Source organism: Oncorhynchus nerka, linkage group LG5 (assembly GCF_034236695.1).
Source record: "Oncorhynchus nerka isolate Pitt River linkage group LG5, Oner_Uvic_2.0, whole genome shotgun sequence".
Taxonomy (NCBI): domain Eukaryota; kingdom Metazoa; phylum Chordata; class Actinopteri; order Salmoniformes; family Salmonidae; genus Oncorhynchus; species Oncorhynchus nerka.
Genome location: NC_088400.1, coordinates 9,115,608 through 9,136,889, shown reverse-complemented (window position 1 = coordinate 9,136,889; position 21,282 = coordinate 9,115,608). Strand labels below are relative to the sequence as shown.

The 21,282-nt window shown below is 45.9% G+C and overlaps 2 protein-coding genes and 1 pseudogene across 3 annotated transcripts in view; 1 reads left to right on the top strand and 2 right to left on the bottom strand.

Moving 5' to 3' along the window:
* LOC115115621 (annexin A6-like) overlaps nucleotides 1-4,555 on the bottom strand; it is a 41,490-nt gene extending 36,935 nt beyond the window's left edge. For both annotated transcript variants that reach the window (XM_029644112.2, XM_029644113.2), the window contains exons 1-3: nucleotides 4,448-4,555; nucleotides 2,918-2,962; nucleotides 214-298 (exon numbers count right to left, since the gene is read on the bottom strand). In XM_029644112.2, the coding sequence (XP_029499972.2) occupies nucleotides 214-298; nucleotides 2,918-2,926 (94 nt within the window). In that variant the 5' untranslated portion in view covers nucleotides 2,927-2,962; nucleotides 4,448-4,555. The remainder of the gene's footprint in view (nucleotides 1-213; nucleotides 299-2,917; nucleotides 2,963-4,447) is intronic.
* Nucleotides 4,556-13,026: 8,471 nt separating this feature from the next.
* LOC115115626 (cationic amino acid transporter 2-like) overlaps nucleotides 13,027-21,282 on the top strand; it is a 55,067-nt pseudogene continuing 46,811 nt past the window's right edge.
* LOC135571848 (basic proline-rich protein-like) lies at nucleotides 14,052-15,626 on the bottom strand. The gene has a single exon (XM_065019025.1). The coding sequence runs from the start codon at nucleotides 15,624-15,626 to the stop codon at nucleotides 14,052-14,054; it is 1,575 nt and encodes a 524-aa protein (XP_064875097.1).

Sequence of the window (21,282 nt, the reverse complement as noted above, 5' to 3'; positions counted from 1 at the left end):
TCCAGGAACAGGGTTGGAGTTAACCTATAGGATGGTATCTCTCCAGGAACAGGGTTAAATCAGCCCTGTTCTAAACAGCCGTGAATACTGGTGTTGGAGTTGTGAGCTGAAGTAAACTGAAACAAAGTGCAGTGCAGTGTTCTGTTTGGTTATACCAGGCTAGTGTCCCCCTGCCCTAAAGTGGATACTGAGTGTAGCTACATTGTTACTCACCGATGCCTTTCATGGCATTGTAGAGAGTCTCAGCATCTGCACTGGCATCAAAGTCTGGAGCATCGGTTACTGTGCCTCGGAACCCCTAGAAAAATATTTGTGATATTTTATTCATTTAATCAGGTCAGTTGTTAAAGAACACATTTTCATTCATAACAATGAGTTTCAGAGCAAAGGTTGATTGAGTCAACTGGAAGCTTGGTATGACTAGTTCGGCACAGAAGAATGAATGAGGGGCCAGGAATTGCTCTGGGCCTGTCCCAGGTTTAATTAAAGTCACAGGGAAGTGAGGGGTTATGGGTGTGTTTGTGGGCTGTGTTGGAGTATATGATGGCCTTTGAGGGGCTGTGTGGGTGTACAGGGAGCAGGAAGTGGCTGTGTGGGTGTACAGGGAGCAGGAAGTGGCTGTGTGGGTGTACAGGGAGCAGGAAGGGGCTGTGTGGGTGTACAGGGAGCAGGAAGGGACTGTGTGGGTGTACAGGGAGCAGGAAGGGGCTGTGTGGGTGTACAGGGAGCAGGAAGGGGCTGTGTGGGTGTACAGGGAGTAGGAAGGGGCTGTGTGGGAGAATAGGGAGCAGGAAGGGGTTGTGTGGGTGAATAGGGAGCAGGAAGGGGCTGTGTGGGTGTACAGGGAGCAGGAAGTGGCTGTGTGGGTGTACAGGGAGCAGGAAGTGACTGTGTGGGTGTACAGGGAGCAGGAAGGGGCTGTGTGGGTGTACAGGGAGCAGGAAGGGGCTGTGTGGGTGTACAGGGAGCAGGAAGGGGCTGTGTGGGTGTACAGGGAGCAGGAAGGGGCTGTGTGGGTGTACAGGGAGCAGGAAGGGGCTGTGTGGGTGTACAGGGAGCAGGAAGGGGCTGTTTGGGTGTACAGGGAGCAGGAAGGGGCTGTGTGGGTGTACAGGGAGCAGGAAGGGGCTGTGTGGGTGTACAGGGAGCAGGAAGGGGCTGTGTGGGTGTACAGGGAGCAGGAAGGGGCTGTGTGGGTGTACAGGGAGCAGGAAGGGGCTGTGTGGGTGTACAGGGAGCAGGAAGGGGCTGTTTGGGTGAACAGGGAGCAGGAAGGGGCTGTGTGGGAGAACAGGGAGCAGGTAGGGGCTGTGGCTGCAGTCTCTGTGGCCGAGCCTGCCCTGAGCAGAGGGTTGACAGGCAGACAGACAGCTGCCACCAGTCTGCCCCCCTGCCTACAGCTGCCCCCTCCAGAACAGCAGTGTGTGTGCAGGGAGGAACGGGGAGTCAGGTTACACACACAGAGGCCTGCTCACTCTGCAGGGGTCTGACACGGCTTCAGAGAAGCTGACTTCAAATCAACATGGTAACAATAAAACACAATAGTCACCAGGGCTGCAATTCAATCAAATATTCAGTGCGGAAAATACCGGTGTTCATATGACGTGAAAATACACGTTGAAGATCACGTGATAAACAAGAACCAAATAAACAGCTCAGAGACTACAGATCTGTCTTGAAGAATCCCCAGCCTATATCTGATGTGTATTTCTTATCCTGTATGTGAGAAACATATCCATTCAGCTGCTGTTTCTGTGGAGATTCTTTCTGCTGCATTGAGGCACACAGCCAATGTCTCCTACCCAGAAATCCAGCCAAACAGCCATGGAGGCCACTGCCCATGCTCAGATGTGCCCCTACTACAGCTCTACCATAGAGACCATCACTCCCCAGGACAGCTGGGAGGTCCCACCCACATAGCAACAGGACCAAACCAACGGGCCTATAGCAACGGTCCTTTCAGCAAACTGTTCAAGCAGCAAATAAGCATAGTAGAACATAGTTAATAATCACAGTATGTTCAGATGATACCAGTGAAATACTAGAGCTATTTGTTTTGATGATACAACTAAACTACAGCAGTGATTGGCTGCTCGCAACTTCCATCCAGACACTGCACTATCCTTGGCACCAGTCTGTCTGTGCTATGGCTAACTTGTTGTTTGTCTTGCTACTCTGCTACTCTTGCTACTCATGGTTTTGATATTAAATAGTCTAGTGTAACAGTATAGCTTTGGTCTGTCCCCTCGCCCCTACCCGGGCTCGAACCAGGGACGCTCTGCACACACCAACAACTGACACCCACAAAGCATCGTTACCCATCGCTCCACAAAAGCCGCGGCTTCAAGTCTCAGGGCGAGTGACGTCACTGATTGAAACGCTATTAGCGCGCACCACCGCTAACTAGCTAGCCATTTCACATCGGTTACACTAGCAGGGCCATGTTTGGACATGGTTTTGATATTAAATAGTCTAGCAGGGCCATGTTTGGACATGGTTTTGATATTAAATAGTCTAGCAGGGCCATGTTTGGACATGGTTTTGATATTAAAGTCTAGCAGGACCATCCTTGCAAATCTCCTCTTGTTGACGGGACTTTCAGAGCTTACGTGAGCGGAACCTGGGTGTCCGAGGCTTGGCATTAGATAGAGGAGCAGGCCTGACGTATGCCTTCCGGAGCTTTCTCTCTGTGTGTCTGTCAATAGCATGTCCAGGTTGCCAGAGAGAAGAGACACCTTTATACTGCTGCCATTACAATAAACAGACTGGCTGATGACTGCTCATCTGACCCCTCCTCTGTCCTTACCTCATTATCATACAGTCATTATGGAATAGGATACGTTTCTCCTGATAGCTATACTGTAGCTACACATGGCACTGAGAGAATGGCAGACACAGGATTATGATTTTGACTTACCATTTCCATATTTGGTCTTTTAAGGATATGCAGGAAACAATCGACCTGCAAGACAAGATATATACGAAGCAGAAATGAGAACAGAGAAACGTGTTGACATTCTGTTGAAGATGGTATCAATATCAACCAATCAAATGTATTTATGGAGCCCTTTTTACAACTCTCAGTTGTCACAAAGAGCTTTTTACAGAAACCAAGGGGTGGCCAGTCCTCTTCTGGCTGTGCCATCTTATCGATCCTAACTGTCAATGTTTACATGATATGATTGTGATCCACATGTGTGGCCGGATGAACAAAGAGATGCTATTGGACCATAGGCTAATGAAAATCTACTTGATATGTCATTGAATGGTGGTGGTCAGGTTTCAGCACAACACCATCCACAGAACCTGCACTAAAGAAGACTGCATTGCAAGGTCAAAACACTGTTTCATAATAAAAGTCACTAGTAGGCTTGCGATAGGATTATACAGGGAGAAGACACAACGGGGGCCCACCCACATGCTGACGTGTTCAGGGTAAATGTAGGGTGCTTGGCTTATGGCCTAGTGGTTATAAAGCAGAGCCACGTTTTCTGCAGGAAACATGTTGGCTGCTTCTCTCCTGCAGTTCAGTAAGGCTACAGTGTTCCCTTTCAGAGTGGTAGTTAGCTTTAGCATCTGGTGAGGTGGAGAAAGAGACACAGAACATCTAATAATGAAACATCTACTTTTACAAAGGTACGGTTGGGTTAAACTTGTTCTGACACTCTGGTTGAACTGTTTTGAAGCATCTCCACGGTCTATGATGATGGATTCTACAGTAGATGGAAAAACTGTGTAACTTAAGAATTTGTGTTTCAGTAAAGGGAATGCTGTTGGACTTTCCAAATGAGATGTTAATCATTCGGATTCTCATAAAGATATAGCGCAGGGAGAAGCACTCAGTGAGGACAAGCAAGCACGCAGTATTGCAGTCAATTGTAGGATTTCTGAGAGTTTCTCCATTAGTAGGATATGAGATAAACAATCTAAGAAAGGTATCTTAGTTTGTTTAAGATAAGCCCACAGCAGTGTTCAGTCTCCTAAAATAGTTTGATCCACAATCCCTATAGCCACAGAATGTCCACGACCACACCCCATCTCTCAGGCTCCCACCCCAAACAAATTATACACCTTCATAAAAAAAAATGTATTTATTTTATTCTGTCTAAAAACACATAACTTAGAATTAAACTATTTACACAATGGACATCAATGTCAATAGACATGACTCGTGTCTATGCTCAATCCATTGCTTTACATTTACAACATCCTTTTCTCTATGTTGTTCTTTATACTTCTTGGTTTGTAAAATGGGACAGTATGTCTGTTTATTACTCTCATTTCACAAACTTGCTATAATAGGCTTGGGCTAGGCTAATAATAGCCTAAACAAACCGTTATAGCTCCGTTATTGTCTTTAAATGACTTGCGACAACATTATCTTTGCCTATATTGTTGAGCATTTGACACTATAGGAAACTCGTTACAATGCAAAATGCAAACTCACCTCTTTTACAGAACTAATTTGATCCAAATCAACCCACGCCGCAGTGCTGACCTCCTCTCTCCTGCGTTTTGCCCGGTGTTGAAACAGCCAGCTGTCTTATTCACTGTCCTCGAGCTGACGTAATAACTGCGGCGCTCAACGGCAGTGCGTCAAAAAAGAGTTTCCCTTTCAAACAGCGAGCCCTTCCACACTGAATAAAAATGGTGTTTACGGTAAATTAACAAAGATGTGAACAACTAATTTACTTGTGCTGTTTGGTCTTTCTTGACGCTCCATATACCCACTAAGCATGGACCTTCTTTAGGACTTATTTTTGGTCCTATCAGGTCAAATAGGGATGCAATTGCAGCCAGCAATTCAGGGTGTTCCTGCATGTGGGAATTCTAGCACGTGCTGGAAACCCTCTTTGTACTTCTATTGGTCCATTTCTAAGCTAGGACAGGAGGGAGGTGGGGCCAGTCCACTACAGGAGGTGGCTTTAATGCACAATAACATTCACAGAAGAAGGGGCGGGGGTGACAATGGTAGCTAGTAAGCTGTACACCGGTAGACAGTGTCCTTCCTCCCAGCCTGTCGGGCACTGTTTTTCTGCAGTCCTGTTAATGTCTACGAGGACAGGCAGGAGCGAAGGACACTGCCAGCTGGTCCGGTACACAGCAAGCAGAATCGACACTGTGTACTAGCTAGCTAACTAACAGGCGACTGGTAGACAGTGTCCCTCGTCCCCGCCTGTTGGGCACGGTTTTCTCCGGGAATACAGCAGGCGGGAGGCAGAGGCAACACTATGTGCACATGGCGTAACTAGCAAGCTAACTAGTTAGCTAACACACGGTGCCTGGTGTGCTAGCGGTAGGTAGGTGGGGGTGACCGGTAGACACCGTCCAGGGACCATCCAGGGACCGTCCAGGGACCATCCAGGGACCATCCAGGGACCGCCCAGGGACCATCCAGGGACCGTCCAGGGACCATCCAGGGACCGTCCAGGGACCATCCAGGGACCGTCCAGGGACCGTCCAGGGACCGATGGGATGCTCGAAACACCCTGATTTGCGGGCTGCAGTTGCACACTATTGTCCGGTCGGGTGTAGTGGATATTTAAAATGACCCATAATGAGGAGAGACAATGTTAATCACCTATGAGGATATTTACTTTATTAAAAACGTATTGATAAGGGGAGCGGCTCCCACCACCCACAAAGTGAATAGAGAGGAACCCCACTGGGTAGAGTGGGCCTCTGGGTAATATACCATCTCAGGATAGGTGCGACATCATTTACCTTTAACCAGGAAAGTCAATTATTTACAATGATGGCCTCACCCAGCCAAATCCGGACAAAGCTGCGCTGCCCTATGGGACTCTCCCAATTGTGGTCCATTGTGATACAGCCTGGATTTGAACCAGGGACTGTAGTGGCTCCTCTTGCACTGAGATGAAGTGCGCCACTCGGGAGCCCCTAACCCCACACATCCTTTGCCAGCACTTTGCCTCCAGTACAAAGAACTTGTTGTTTTGTTCAGTACTAAGAACTTAGAAGGACATTTGATGTTATTTAGTCTCCACCTTGATAAAAAGGGGAACTAAGAGACAATCTCTGGTTGAGAGAATGCCGAGACTGTGCAAAAGCTGTCAAGAGAAAGGGAGGCTATTTGAAGAAACTCAAATATAAACTATATTTTGATTTGTTTAACACTTTTCCATATGTGTTATTTCATCGTTTTGAAGTCTTCACTATTATTCTACAATTTAGAAAATAGTAAATATAAAGAAAAACCCTTGAATGAGTAGGAACTTTTGACCGGTAGTGTATGTGGATGAGCAATGTCAGAGCAGCATAGACTAAGATACAGTAGAATACAATAGAATACAGCGTATACACATGAGATGAGTAATGCATAGACTAAGATACAGTAGAATACAATAGAATACAGCGTATACACATGAGATGAGTAATGCAAGATATGTAAACATTATTAAAGTGACTAGTGTTCCATTTATTAAAGTGGCCAGTGATTTCAAGTCTATGTTAATAGGCAGCAAGCAGCCTCTAATTTGCTAGTGATGGCTATAAAACATTATTAATCACTGAGAACATACTTTGTGTGTAGTTGAAATATCCATAGAACGAATGACCAAAAAACAAGTATTTTCAACATTTGTAAATTATGTTTTTTCAACTTTCATTCAGAACCCGAAAATGAAACTGATTTCAATCTCCGGAAAATACATATTTTCAACTTGAATTCAAAACTAAAATGAACCTGATTTAAATTATGTGTATTATGCTACGTCTACCTCTGAGACCAGGTTGCATGCAGAGGAGCCACCTCCACCAGAGTGAATGTTGCAATCATGTTAGGTTATGAGAGGAGCCAGTATTGAAACATTGAAACAACATGCAGGGCCTTCTGTACAACTATATTCAGATCTACTATTCCGCTGTTGTAACAGTTTGAACCTTAGTGAGAGAGAGAGAGGTATGACTGGTGTGTGTGAGCTGTGAGGCCTACCGGTTTGTGACTTTGCCAGAGCTGAGCATTCTGTGTGAGAGATTGTGACAGTGCTATTTCTGTCTCTGCTGGCTGTGGTGGGAGCCATTCCGGTCAGAGGGTAATGTAAAGCTAGACTGGAGAGAGGGAGAGTGGGAGAGAGAAAGAGGGAGAGAGGGAGAGGGGAGAGAGGGGGGGAAGAGAACGAGGGAGAGAGCAAGAGGGAAAGAGGGGGAGAGAGGGGAGAGAGAGGGAGAGGAGGAGAGCGAGAGTGACAGAGAGGGGGAAGGGGCAGAGAGATCAGAACTTGGGAGAATAGGAGAGGGGGGAGCGAGAGAGAAAAGTGAGAGTGAGGGAGAGAGAACGGGAAAGGGGTAGAGTGTGAGAGAAAAAGATAGACGGGAGAGAGATAGAGGGGAAGGAAAGAGACAGGGGGAGAGAGAGTGAGTGAGAGAGAGAGGAAGAGAGTGAGGGGGGAGAGAGAGAGAGAGAGAGAGAGAGAGAGAGAGAGAGAGAGAGAGAGAACCTCGTCAGCGCATTTTCTCAACAAAATTGGACAAAATCATTGCAAATTGCCATGCAAAATGTCAGAATTGCGGCACAAAAATCTAGCATTTTATCCCGCAAATATCACAAAACATGTCAGTGAAATCCAAGAGGGATAACAACATTAGTTCTGTTTTGGGGTTTTCATGGTTATTTGGATGTGTGAGGATTGGACAAAGGCTGTGCTTAGGGTGGCTTCATGTGGTCTTGTGGGAAATGGGAAACTGGGAAGTCTGATAGGATTGTGTTCACGTGCCTTTGAAACACTTGTTCAACCACTAAGATTTGAACTTGTACTAGTCCAACGGTCTAACCACCCTGCCGCCCCTGTGTTCACACAGTGTGAACACAGAAGTTAATTATGCAGCTGACCAAATTACACAAGATTTTACTTCTGGGTTAACAGTAATTACTCACACTCTGATCTCTCTTCCCGGAAAAAGTTTGTTGACGTGTTGTTGATTGGTTGATTGAACCACATTATGCGGTAAATGTGAAAGATGATTGGTTGATTGAACCATATTATGCGGTAAATGTACAATGATTGGTTGATTGAACCACATTATGCGGTATATGTAAAAGATGATTGGTTGATTGAACCACATTATGCGGTAAATGCAAAAGATGATTGGTTGATTGAACCACATTATGCGGTAAATGTAAAAGATGATTGGTTGATTGAACCACATTATGCGGTAAATGTAAAAGATGATTGGTTGATTGAACCACATTATGCGGTAAATGTAAAAGATGATTGGTTGATTGAACCACATTATGCGGTAAATGTAAAAGATGATTGGTTGATTGAACCACATTATGCGGTAAATGTACAATGATTGGTTGAAATTGCAAGCCCTCTTCTTTTTTTTTTTTTTACTGCAGTGATGGGTCAGTTTTATGTGATAATATTGCAACGATTTGACTGTTTTATGCAGAAATAGTGTGGAGATTGGTCAAATTTGCAAGCCCTCGCATAATATGCGAGGAATGGTTGATTTTGCCAAAAATGTTGCGATCGCAGTTGTCTCATGCATCCCATTCAGACCCGGCAGATTCTTCGTCTACACGCATCATCTGCCCACGGGAGATTAGAGTGTGTGGGACAGTGGGAATCAGAAAGAGAGAGAAATAGAGATATTGACACCCCTCATAGCTGGATCATGACTGTATTTACATCACTGCCAGCAATACTGGCCACTACTTCTCCCCTGTTAGCTTCCCAGAAGACACCTGGCTTTCCTGATTATGCACCTCACAGTACAAACAGGGTAGACAGATTTTGGAGATTAAAATGTTCCCAACCCCCGCCAAAGTATGATGGCATTTTGAGACTTTTTATAAGATGAGTTAATCTGCCACTGTATGCAGTAACTTTAATACCTTTCAATCACATCCCAGGGAAAGATTAGTATGTTTTTCTCTGCTTTTCCCTGAGCAGAATGTGAAACTATGCCCTGGATTACTGTCATGGTTAAACAACAAATAAACTAGCTATCTCCTACAGACGCCCAAGGCTATTTTCTCCTCTTATAGTTAGCCAGATTACACAGCACTGTGATCCCTGAGATGTTATATATGCAAGATGGAGCCGACAAACACGGTTACCCTGAATTTGTACTTTTTTTGTGTGTGTTATTTCTTACCTTATTTGCTCAAAACGTTTCTAGTATTATTTACCACAGCCGAAAATACATTTTTGGACATTAGATCGGCGGTCAATCACCAGAAATCCAACCAGGAATTCTACTTCCCTGACCTGGATCCAAAAGAGACGAGCTCAGGGCGAGGATCACCTTTCAGACAGACATAAGGGGCTGTAAATATACTCTCTGGGAAAACAAAGGTGGAAGGGTATGTAATGATTAACAACTCATGGTGTGAATGTGGTTTTATTGGAACTCAAGTTCTTTTGTTCTCCCAATCTGGGATATCTCACCATCAAATGCCGACCACATTACATCCCAAGATAATTTTCTTTGGTTATTGTCACTGCCGTGTATATTCACCCCCATGCCGACACTGCAACCCCTCTCAAAGAACTACAGTGGACTTCGCACAAACTGGAAACTGCATATCCTGAGGCTGTATTTATTGTAGCTGGGGACTTTAATAAATGAAATCTGAGGAAAACGCTCCCGAAATTCTACCAACACATCTCTTGTGTTACACGCAAATAGAACATGCTTGACCTATTGTTACTCTACCTTCTGAGACATCTACGAGTACCCTCCCCCTCCCTCCCTTCAGCAAATCAGATCATGCCTCGATTCTGCTCCTCCCCACCTATAAGCAGAAACTTAAACTAGAAACACTCGTGATAAGGACTGTTCAAAGATGGTCTGAACAATCAGAATCTGTGCTTCAAGACTAATCTGATCACCCGGACTGGGAAATGTTCCGGGTCACCTTTGGGAATAACGTTAGTATAGATGTGTACACGGACTCTGTGACTGGGTTCATCAGGAAGTGCATAGAGGATGTTGTTCCTACTGGAACGATTAGGATTTATCCAAACCAGAAACAGTGAATAGCTGGCAGCATTCACACAAAACCGAAAGCGCAAACCACCACATTTAACCAGGGCAGGGTACTGGGAACATGGACGTGTATAAACAGACCATTCCTTAGAATCTGGAAGGTTCACTCCTACTCAGAAACCGTGGATAGAATCACCGTCGGTATGGTTACAGCAGCTAGAGTAATCCTTAGAATCTGGAAGGCACACTCCTTCTCTGAAACCGTGGATAGAATCACCGTTGGTATGGTTACAGCAGCTAGAGTAATCCTTAGAATCTGGAAGGTTCACTCCTACTCTGAAACAGTGGTCATAATCACTGTTGGTATGGTTACAGCAGCTAGAGTAATCCTTAGAATCTGGAAGGTTCACTCCTACTCTGAAACCGTGGAAAGAATCACTGTTGATATGGTTACAGCAGCTAGAGTCGTCCTTAGAATCTGGAAGGTTCACTCCTACTCTGAAACCGTGGAAAGAATCACTGTTGATATGGTTACAGCAGCTAGAGTAATCCTTAGAATCTAGAAGGGCCTCTCCTGCACTGAAACAGTGGTCATAATCACTGTTGGTATGGTTACAGCAGCTAGAGTAATCCTTAGAATCTGGAAGGTTCACTCCTACTCTGAAACCGTGGAAAGAATCACTGTTGATATGGTTACAGCAGCTAGAGTAATCCTTAGAATCTGGAAGGTTCACTCCTACTCTGAAACCGTGGAAAGAATCACTGTTGATATGGTTACAGCAGCTAGAGTAATCCTTAGAATCTGGAAGGTTCACTCCTACTCTGAAACCGTGGAAAGAATCACTGTTGGTATGGTTACAGCAGCTAGAGTAATCCTTAGAATCTGGAAGGTTCACTCCTACTCTGAAACCGTGGAAAGAATCACTGTTGATATGGTTACAGCAACTAGAGTAATCCTTAGAATCTGGAAGGTTCACTCCTACTCTGAAACCGTGGAAAGAATCACTGTTGATATGGTTACAGCAACTAGAGTAATCCTTAGAATCTGGAAGGTTCACTCCTACTCTGAAACCATGGAAAGAATCACTGTTGATATGGTTACAGCAACTAGAGTAATCCTTAGAATCTGGAAGGGCCTCTCCTGCACTGAAACAGTGTAGAATCAATTTTGGCGGTGGCATCTTATGAGCAAATGCTTACTAGGATCACTGGTAGAAATGTAAATTCTAGAAGCTGGGCGTGTATTTGTCATGCTTCTAAGACTGGGAGGTGATTACTTCTGCTTGTGAACCCATTTAGTTCAGTATTGTAGCTTGGGAACCCATTTAGTTCAGTACTGTAGCTTGTGAACCCATTTAATTCTGTACTGTAGCTTGTAAACCCATTTAGTTCAGTACTGTAGCTTGTGAACCCATTTAATTCTGTACTGTAGCTTGTGAACCCATTTAGTTCTGTACTGTAGCTTGTAAACCCATTTAGTTCTGTTTTGAAGCTTGTGAACCCATTTAGTTCTGTTTTGAAGCTTGTGAGATAATATGAGCACTTTTTTATTATATTTTTATTTGTTTGTTCTGTGGAAAAAAGGAAAAAGTAAATACAACTTTAATAACAAAAAAATAAAATAAAAACATCAATCCCCTGTAGCAATCACTTCTGTCATCATGAAGTGCTTTGAGAGGCTAGTTAGGGATCATATCACCTCCACCTTACCCGACACCATAGACCCACTGCAATTTGCATACCGCCCCAACAGATCCACTGACGACGCAATCGCCCGTTGCACTGCACATCCATGCCAGCGTGACCTACCCCACATCTCCAACTCTATTAAATACGTTTGCTTACAACCCAACAGTGGTGGTCCTGATTAACAATGATGAGACAGCCTACAGGGAGGAGGTGAAATCCCTGGTGGAGTCTTAGTGCCAGGAAAATAACCTCTATCTCAAAGTTAACAAAACCAATGCGCTGATAGTCTACTACAGTAGACAGCCGAGAGAGCACGTCTCCATCCACACCGACGGGGGCCGCAGTGGAGGAAATTCGGGTTGGCACCTAAGACCCTCACAAACTTCTACTGATACACCATTGAGAGCATTCTGTGGGGCTGTATCACCACCTGGTTCTGGCAACTGCACCGCCCACAAGCACCCAATGTCACAGGAAGGCCAAGAAGATCACCAATGACCTCAGCCACCTGAGCCATGTGTTATTCACCCCACTATCATCTAGAAGATGGAGGCAGTGCAGGTACATCAAAGCTGGGACCGAGAGACTGAAAAATAATAATAAAAATAGATCTCCAGGTCATCAGACTGTTAAACAGTCACCACTAGCTGACATTGCTCGTTCTGATATTTACTAATTTCTTGCTTTTTAAAGATGTTTTGGTTAGTATATAGCTAAATATTACTGCACTGTTGGAGCTAAAAATAAAAAAACATAAGCATTTTGCTGCACCTGCGATAACATCTGCAAACCTGTGTATGTGACCAATGAACTTTGATTTGAAATACTGCTCTCTGTTGCTTCAGAACTGCATTACATAGACTAGGTCATCAGATTCCTTGACAGATACGAGTTCCCACCCTCTCACATTTCTGTATCTCAACTTGTTCAACTTCATCTCAAAGTCACAAGACATCCCCCCGGCCCCAAAAAAAACACAAAAACAAAAGCCCCACTTTTTTTATCAATAAAAAAAATCCCCGTGTGACCACAGTATGTGGGTTCAACCAGGAAAAAACTAAAGATTAGAGTTTACAGCAGAAAAGAATTTCTGACATTCAGCACGGGATTTGTTCACAGTTCTCACCCTGTAGTCCTGACTGTGTCAAATGGCACCCTATTCCCTATGTGGTTTGACAATAAGGCTCTGGTCAAAAGTAGTGCACTACATAGGGAATATGGTGCCATTTGGGACTCAGGCCGTGTGTAATAATGAGGACATTATGGGCCAAACGGGGCCAGACTCAGCAGCCAGTCAGAAAGGCTACTTTGTCGCTAAATCTAGTGAGTAGGAGGGTCACACAACAGGCCTTGTATATATGGCCGTAAAAAATCACTTTGCCCTCATAAGAGTAAACACAGACAGTGGTTATATTTGTCCGTCCACTCGGGGTACACAACAACAAGAATTAAATAGCAGTCTTGGTCTGGGCGAATTTGAGACAAGGTAAAGACTCTAATTCAAAGTATGTATTTATAGAGTGGTGTTTGTTGGGGAGAAAAAGAGAGAGACAGTAAATTAGTAAGATTAAAGAGAGAGAGAGAGAGAGAGAGAGAGAGAACTTAGTAGCTTTTCAATTTGGCATATTTATACATATATATGCACTTTTCCTGCCTGAATGAATTTTTGTATGTACAATCTGTCAGGTTGACTTGTTACTTGTCAATCCCATGTTAAAAACCCACAGGGAAGTGACTGGTCTCAAATGGCACCCTATTCCCTTTATAGTGCACTACTTTTGACTCGGGCCCATAGGACGCTGGTCAAAAGTAGTGCACTATATAAGGGAATAGGGTGCCATTTGAGACACTTCCCCCCGTATGCATGTGAACTTTACTGAGGTTCAGTTTGATTCTGTCTATCTCTCTCTGCTTATAAACCTTCCTCACGAACTATGACAGTTCTGTTCCACAGCAGTGTGTATGTGTGTGTGTGTGTGTGTGTGCGTGTGTGTGTGTATATGTCTGTGTGTGTGAGAGCCATGACTGTTCTCTTCCACAGCAGCAGCAATGTGTGTGTACTTGTGTGTTTGTGTATTTGTATGTTTGTGTGTGTATATTGGTGTATATATGTGTATGTGTGTGTGTGTGTGTGGTGTGTGTGTGTGTGTGTGTGTGTGTGTGTGTGTGTGTGTGTGTGTGTGTGTGTGTGTGTGTGTGTGTGTGTGTGTGTGTGGTGTGTGTGTGTGGTGTGTGTGTGTGTGTGTGGTGTGTGTGTGTGTGTGTGTGTCTGATCCACAGAAGCACACCTCTGTGGTTTCAACATTACCAATATCATTACTGGTAGTCTGAATAACTTATCCGTGTTATTGAGTTGTGCAGATATGGGTCCCTGGGGCAGGAGGCCTGAGCCATGAGGAGATTGGTCAAAGGTACACGGGCATGTACTGAGCCAGGGGTGGAGAGGCAGGGCAGGGGTGGGCCAGGGGGTGGAGAGGCAGGGCCGGGGTGGGGTGGAGAGGCAGGGCCGGGGTGGGCCAGGGGGTGGAGAGAGGCAGGGCCGGGGTGGGCCAGGGGGTGGAGAGGCAGGGCAGGGGTGGGGTGGAGAGGCAGGGCAGGGGTGGGGTGGAGAGGCAGGGCCGGGGTGGGCCAGGGGTGGAGAGGCAGGGCCGGGGTGGGCCAGGGGGTGGAGAGGCAGGGCAGGGGTGGGGTGGAGAGGCAGGGCCGGGGTGGGCCAGGGGTGGAGAGGCAGGGCAGGGGTGGGCCAGGGGGTGGAGAGGCAGGGCCGGGGTGGGCCAGGGGTGGAGAGGCAGGGCAGGGGTGGGGGGGTGGAGAGGCAGGGCCGGGGTGGGCCAGGGGTGGAGAGGCAGGGGGCAGGGGTGGGGTGGAGAGGCAGGGCCGGGGTGGGCCAGGGGTGGAGAGGCAGGGCATGGGTGGGGGGAGGAGGCAGGGCCGGGGTGGGCCAGGGGGTGGAGAGGCAGGGCAGGGGTGGGCCAGGGGGTGGAGAGGCAGGGCCGGGGTGGGCCAGGGGTGGAGAGGCAGGGCAGGGGTGGGGGGTGGAGAGGCAGGGCCGGGGTGGGCCAGGGGGTGGAGAGGCAGGGCAGGGGTGGGCCAGGGGTGGAGAGGCAGGGCCGGGGTGGGCCAGGGGGTGGAGAGGCAGGGCAGGGGGCGGGGGGGGTGGAGAGGCAGGGCCGGGGTGGGCCAGGGGTGGAGAGGCAGGGCTGGGTGGGGTGGAGAGGCAGGGCCGGGGTGGGCCAGGGGTGGAGAGGCAGGGCAGGGGTGGGCCAGGGGGTGGAGAGGCAGGGCCGGGGTGGGCCAGGGGTGAAGAGGCAGGGCCGGGGTGGGCCAGGGGTGGAGAGGCAGGGCCGGGGTGGGCCAGGGGTGGAAAGGCAGGGCCGGGGTGGGCCAGGGGGTGGAGAGGCAGGACCGGGGTGGGCCAGGGGTGGAGAGGCAGGGCAGGGGTGGGCCAGGGGGTGGAGAGGCAGGGCAGGGGTGGGGTGGAGAGGCAGGGCCGGGGTGGGCCAGGGGGTGAAGAGGCAGGGCTGGGGTGGGGTGGAGAGGGGCCAGGGCCGGGGTGGGCCAGGGGGTTGAGAGGCAGGGCAGGGGTGGGCCAGGGGTGGGAGAGGCAGGGCAGGGGGGCCAGGGGTGGAGAGGCAGGGCCGGGGTTGGCCAGGGGTGGAGAGGCAGGGCAGGGGTGGGCCAGGGGGTGGAGAGGCAGGGCCGGGGTGGGCCAGGGGGTGGAGAGGCAGGGCAGGGGTGGGGTGGAGAGGCAGGGCCGGGGTGGGCCAGGGGTGGAGAGGCAGGGCCGGGGTGGGCCAGGGGTGGAGAGGCAGGGCAGGGGTGGGGTGGAGAGGCAGGGCCGGGGTGGGCCAGGGGTGGAGGGGGTGGAGAGGCAGGGCAGGGGTGGGGTGGAGAGGCAGGGCAGGGGTGGGGGGTGGAGAGGCAGGGCAGGGGTGGGCCAGGGGGTGGAGAGGCAGGGCAGGGGTGGGGTGGAGAGGCATGGCCGGGGTGGGCCAGGGGGTGGAGAGGCAGGGCAGGGGTGGGGTGGAGAGGCAGGGCAGGGGTGGGGTGGAGAGGCAGGGCCGGGTGGGCCAGGGGGTGGAGAGGCAGGGCCGGGGTGGGCCAAGGGGTGGAGAGGCAGGGCAGGGGTGGCCCAGAGGGTGGAGAGGCAGGGCAGGGGTGGGCCAGGGCCGGGGTAGTTACAGAAACTGACTGGCCGTTGGGCAGTTGGGAAATGCCAAATGGGCTGAATTCTCATTATTTAGATAATAATGGAAAACCTCAATAAAGAAAACAAAATTGTCTGGTGTGCTAGAAATAACCGGGTTGATTTCTGGTCTCAGTCCGTCCCTGGGTAGGGAGGTGGACGTCAGGAGGGATTAGGGTTGGCTGAAGTCCCTTTATGGGAGACGAGAGGAGGCTCAGGGGGAAAGAAAACGAAACAACCCCACAGTCACAAAGAGTGTACAGCCCGTTATAAGCCATGAAAGCAGCTTTGTCCCCTTCTCTCTTTTTCTCTCTCCCTTTTTCTCCCACTCGCTCGCTCACACTCTCTCTCTTTCTCAATCTCTCTCGCGCTCTTTCTTTATTTCTCTCTCTCTCTCTCTCTCTCTCTCTCTCTCTCTCTCTCTCTCAGTGTCTCTCTTTCTCTCTGTCCGTCTCTCTCTTTCATTCTCTAACCTCTCTCTTGACCCCCCCTCTTTACTAATTATGATATGACCTATTAGTTAATAGTGATTCTTTTGACATTATCTGTCAGGGTTGATAGTTAGGGCTGCCTCTCAGCTGCTGACAGAGAGCTGGCTGGGAACTACATTGCAGAGAAAAACATAACCTTGTCTCCAGAGTCGGCTGGGACCTAACTGAGGTGATAGGGACAGGGCAACAATGCAGGGTGTGTTGTTGTGTGCCCTGAGAAAGAAACTGTGTGGACAGACAGTCACAGTGGGGTTCGAAATTATTGACACCCTTCCTGATTTAAAGTTTTTCTCAATTGCTAAAACACAATTTCTGAAACTTTGCTCCATTTCCTGAAAACATTAAACACAAAACCTCATCTTCAAGCACTATTTACATAACCTCTGACTCCTCTCGCAAAATGAAACATTCACCTCAAAACAGTTTTACCTGTGTTCAAAATCAAACACTGCTCTCAAATCATAAAGAAGAAGTGATCAAAATTATATATACACTCTCAAGCAGTCAGTAAACAATACAACGAAAAATAGAAAACACATTGTTCAAAACATACAATTCTCAGGGAGAAGTACATTTTTTATCAAAAAAGATTCATTTTTTCCCGTCATTGTCTTTTGATGAACGAAAACATGTTCTATCATAGTAGCTCAAAATTGATCAGAAACTACTACTCTGCTTTGCTCTTTGCAATTTTGTTTTTTGTTCTTCCTCCTCCTTGTACCCCTATTTTTACAGTACTGTACCCTGCATCTCACAAACTTGTCCTTTGTCTCTGTGATACTGTAATTCTTGTTCTTTGTTGATATGAACCTGCAACCAGTCAAAATCTATTGAGCAGTCAGTACTGTTAATAAATGGAAAACACAATGTTCAGGGCCATACAATTAATCCATTGTACAGTATACAGCCTAAAATGCACTGTACTACAGTATCCATTCTCAGACTTTCTCCTTCCCACCTTCAACAACCTGTTTGCTCTCTGAACTGGCTTATATTGGTTGTGTCGCATCATTTGAAACAGGTTAAATCAATTTTGAGTGGTTGCGTTCAATCAATGACACATGTTCTCTATTTGTATTTGATTGTTGCCACTTGTGTTTACCAGTATGGATGACATGTGCATTAGAGTACAGAATGTGTTTTGAGTTTTGCTGAAAAGTCTAAGTGAGATCTGCAAATGGTGTTTTATCATGTGAAATGATTTAAGGTATTGACAACAGACTGCATAATTAACTAAATGAGTCCAGGCAACTGAGAACTTTGTTCAGCCAATGGGTTTTAGTGTTTTAGCAATTGAGAAAAACTGTAATAAATCAGTTAACATCCCATAACGCTTAGGATCATGTATAAAAATACTGGGCAGGCCATTATTTTGGCTACCCTGGCTATGCCCCCATAGGATGACAATGCCCCCATCCACAGGGTACGGGTGGTCACTGAAGGATTTGATGAGCATGAAAACAACATAAACCATACGCCACGGCCGTCTCAGTCACCAGATCTCAACCCGATTGAACACTTAGGGGAGATTCTGGTGTGGTTTCTGAGACAGTTATCCACCATCAACAAAACACCAAATGATGGAATTTCTCGTGGAAGTATGGTGTCACATCCCTTCAGTAGAGTTCCAGACACTTGTAGAATCTATGCCAAGGTGCTTGGAAGCTGTTCTGGCAATTGCTCAGAGAAATAGATTTTGTTTAACAAGTAATAATTTCGTTTCTCAAAAAGGTAGGGTTCAAAATGGGTGCCGTTTTTCTCGCAAAGTGAGATATTGAAAAAAATGTTGACCCCTACCTTTTTGAGACAAACAAATATTTATTGTTAAACAAAATCTCTTTCTCTGAGCAACTGTATTAGTATAAAATAAAATAATTTCCAAAATGTTTGGAGCACACAATATGGCTCAGTATTTGAACTATTTACATTTTTTATACATAGATTTTTGCTCACCTTTAAACAGGGTGCCAATCATTTCATACCCCACTGTATATATTCTCCTTCGAGTGGCATTTAGCTAGCGGATCATTCTCTGGTTCATTCTTCCCCCTCGGTTTTTGTCCTCTCCAATGTAAGGAAGGAGGGAGCAGTGGCCCTACAGAACACCCAGTGGAGAGAGAGAGAGAGAGAGAGAGAGAGAGAGAGAGAGAGAGAGAGAGAGAGAGAGAGAGAGAGAGCTGAATGGAATGTCTCTGATTCTCAATGTTCCGTCTCAGAACACATGATAACATGGAACTTCTATCGTAAGGTGAGTAGAGCGTCTGCTAAATGACTTAAATGTAAATGTACACATTCTATTGATTCACACACCTGCTATTAGATATTACATTCCTAATACATGTTTTCATATGACATATCTGTTTCATTAACATGTATTTACATGACATAGCGTAAATATTTCCTTACATACTTGACTCATTTAGGTTTATCCCATGGATAAAAGTTGTCAAGTTAAGTTTTGGCTAGAGTCGTGAGTCATGTGGCAGGTTAGGGCGTAGTTATAGAGCCAGTGGGCATCAGGAGAAAAACGACAAGCAACAGTACTCTTCTGTCAGGCAGGTGATTAAGGAGGAGGCATAAAATAATTAAGTGATTGAAGGAAGGAATAATCAACACTATCAATTGTCTCTCCTAAATACAGCACAGCTCTGTAACAGGGAATCACTCACTAACAGGTAAGCAGACAAACAAATATTGATGTATTTATTATTTGGTAGATTAATGATAGTGATTTTGGGCCGTTTTAAAAGAAGACTGCAAACTTGTCACTCAGTGGTCCTGAACTCTTGGAGTTAGCGTGCCTCGTGTAAGAATGTTACTGATAGGGACAGTCCATGAAGTAGCTTATGGATTTTACCATGGACTTACAAAGAGCACGGTTTGCATATAGAAGACTGCATGAAATACATGGAAACTGATGAAGGTTTATGGATAATGTTTCTGATATTATACTGCTGATCTTTCAAACTGTGGTAAAGACAGACAGTTTTAAATGCATTTTCTTCAATGTAACTTTTGTTCTTGAACATCATGTCGTCACGAATGAGTCAGTGTTAGGGGTGACCCCCCTCTCGCTGATACCCGTTTCTCTCTCTACCTTCTCTCATTACACCCCCCCCCTCTCTTCCTCCCACAACCCCTGACCCCTGACCCCAGTAGAAGGATGACCTGCCACTCATTGAGCTCCTTTGTACGGAGCCTGTCCAGGAGAAAACCTCTGGAGCCTGAGGGAGAGGAGTCCACTTTCAACCGCTGTCTCACCACCCTGGACCTGGTGGCCCTAGGGGTGGGGAGTACCCTGGGGCAGGGGTATACGTTCTCTCTGGAGAGGTATGGATACATCTTCTTCTTAGTAAACTCATTTATTTTAATTTAACACTGTTGACTTGGTGGCCCTGGGGGGATTGATTACCTAGGGGCGATATATGGATACATCTTCTTCTTAGTAAACTCATTTATTTTAATTGAACTTTGTGGCCCTGGGGGGATTGATTACCTAGGGGCCCTGGGGGGGATTGATACCTAGGGGGCCCTGGGGGGGGATTGATTACCTAGGGGGCCCTGGGGGGGATTGATTACCTAGGGGGCCCTGGGGGGAGAGATTGATTACCTAGGGGCCCTGGGGGGGGGGATTGATTACCTAGGGGGCCCTGGGGGATTGATTACCTAGGGGGCCCTGGGGGGGATTGATTACCTAGGGGGCCCTGGGGGGGATTGATTACCTAGGGGTAATCAACTTTAATATAACACTTTAATGTGACACTTTAATGTAACACTTTAATGTAACACTTAGCCATATGTAACACTTTAATGTAACACTTAGCCATATGTAACACCTTAATGTAACACTTAGCCATATGTAACACCTTAATGTAACACTTAGCCATATGTAACACTTTAATGTAACACTTAGCCATATGTAACACCTTAATGTAACACTTAGCCATATGTAACACCTTAATGTAACACTTAGCCATATGTAACACCTTAATGTAACACTTAGCCATATGTAACACCTTAATGTAACACTTTAATATAACACTTAGCCATATGTAACACTTTAATGTAACACTTAGCCATATGTAACACTTTAATGTAACACTTAGCCATATGTAACACTTTAATGTAACACTTAGCCATATGTAACACCTTAATGTAACACTTTAATGTAACACTTAGCCATATGTAACACTTTAATGTAACACTTAGCCATATGTAACACTTTAATGTAACACTTAGCCATATGTAACACTTTAATGTAACACTTAGCCATATGTAACACCTTAATGTAACACTTTAATGTAACACTTAGCCATATGTAACACTTTAATGTAACACTTAGCCATATGTAACACTTTAATGTAACACTTAGCCATATGTAACACTTTAATGTAACACTTAGCCATATGTAACACCTTAATGTAACACTTTAATATAACACTTTAATGTAACACCTTAATGTCACGTTTCAACATAACATTTTAATGTTTCACTTGAATGTAAGAATTCTACGTAACACTTTAATATAACACTTAGCCATATGTAACACTTTAATGTAACACTTTAATATAACACTTTAATGTAACACTTTAATGTCACGTTTCAACGTAACATTTTAATGTTTCACTTGAATGTAAGAATTCTACGTAACACTTTATCGTAACCCTTTAACGTAACACTAACGTAAAACTTTTACGTAAAACTTTAACCTAACATTTAACCTAACCATGTCATGAGTATATCTGGACCACCTATTGAGATGTGCCTTTTGTTCAGTAAAACAAATCGAATCAAATTGTATTTGTCACATGCGCCGAATACAACAGGTGTAGACCTTACAGGGAAATGCTTACTTACAATCCAGTAACCAACAATGCAGTTTTAAGACAAATAAGTGTTAAGTAAAAAATAAGAAATAAAATGTACAAATAATTAAAGAGCAGCAGTAAAATAACAATA

Coding starts and splice junctions, on each gene's coding strand:
- LOC135571848 (XM_065019025.1), bottom strand. CDS start 15,626: ATGCCTCTCCACCCCACCCCTGCCCTGCCTCTCCACCCCCTGGCCCAC.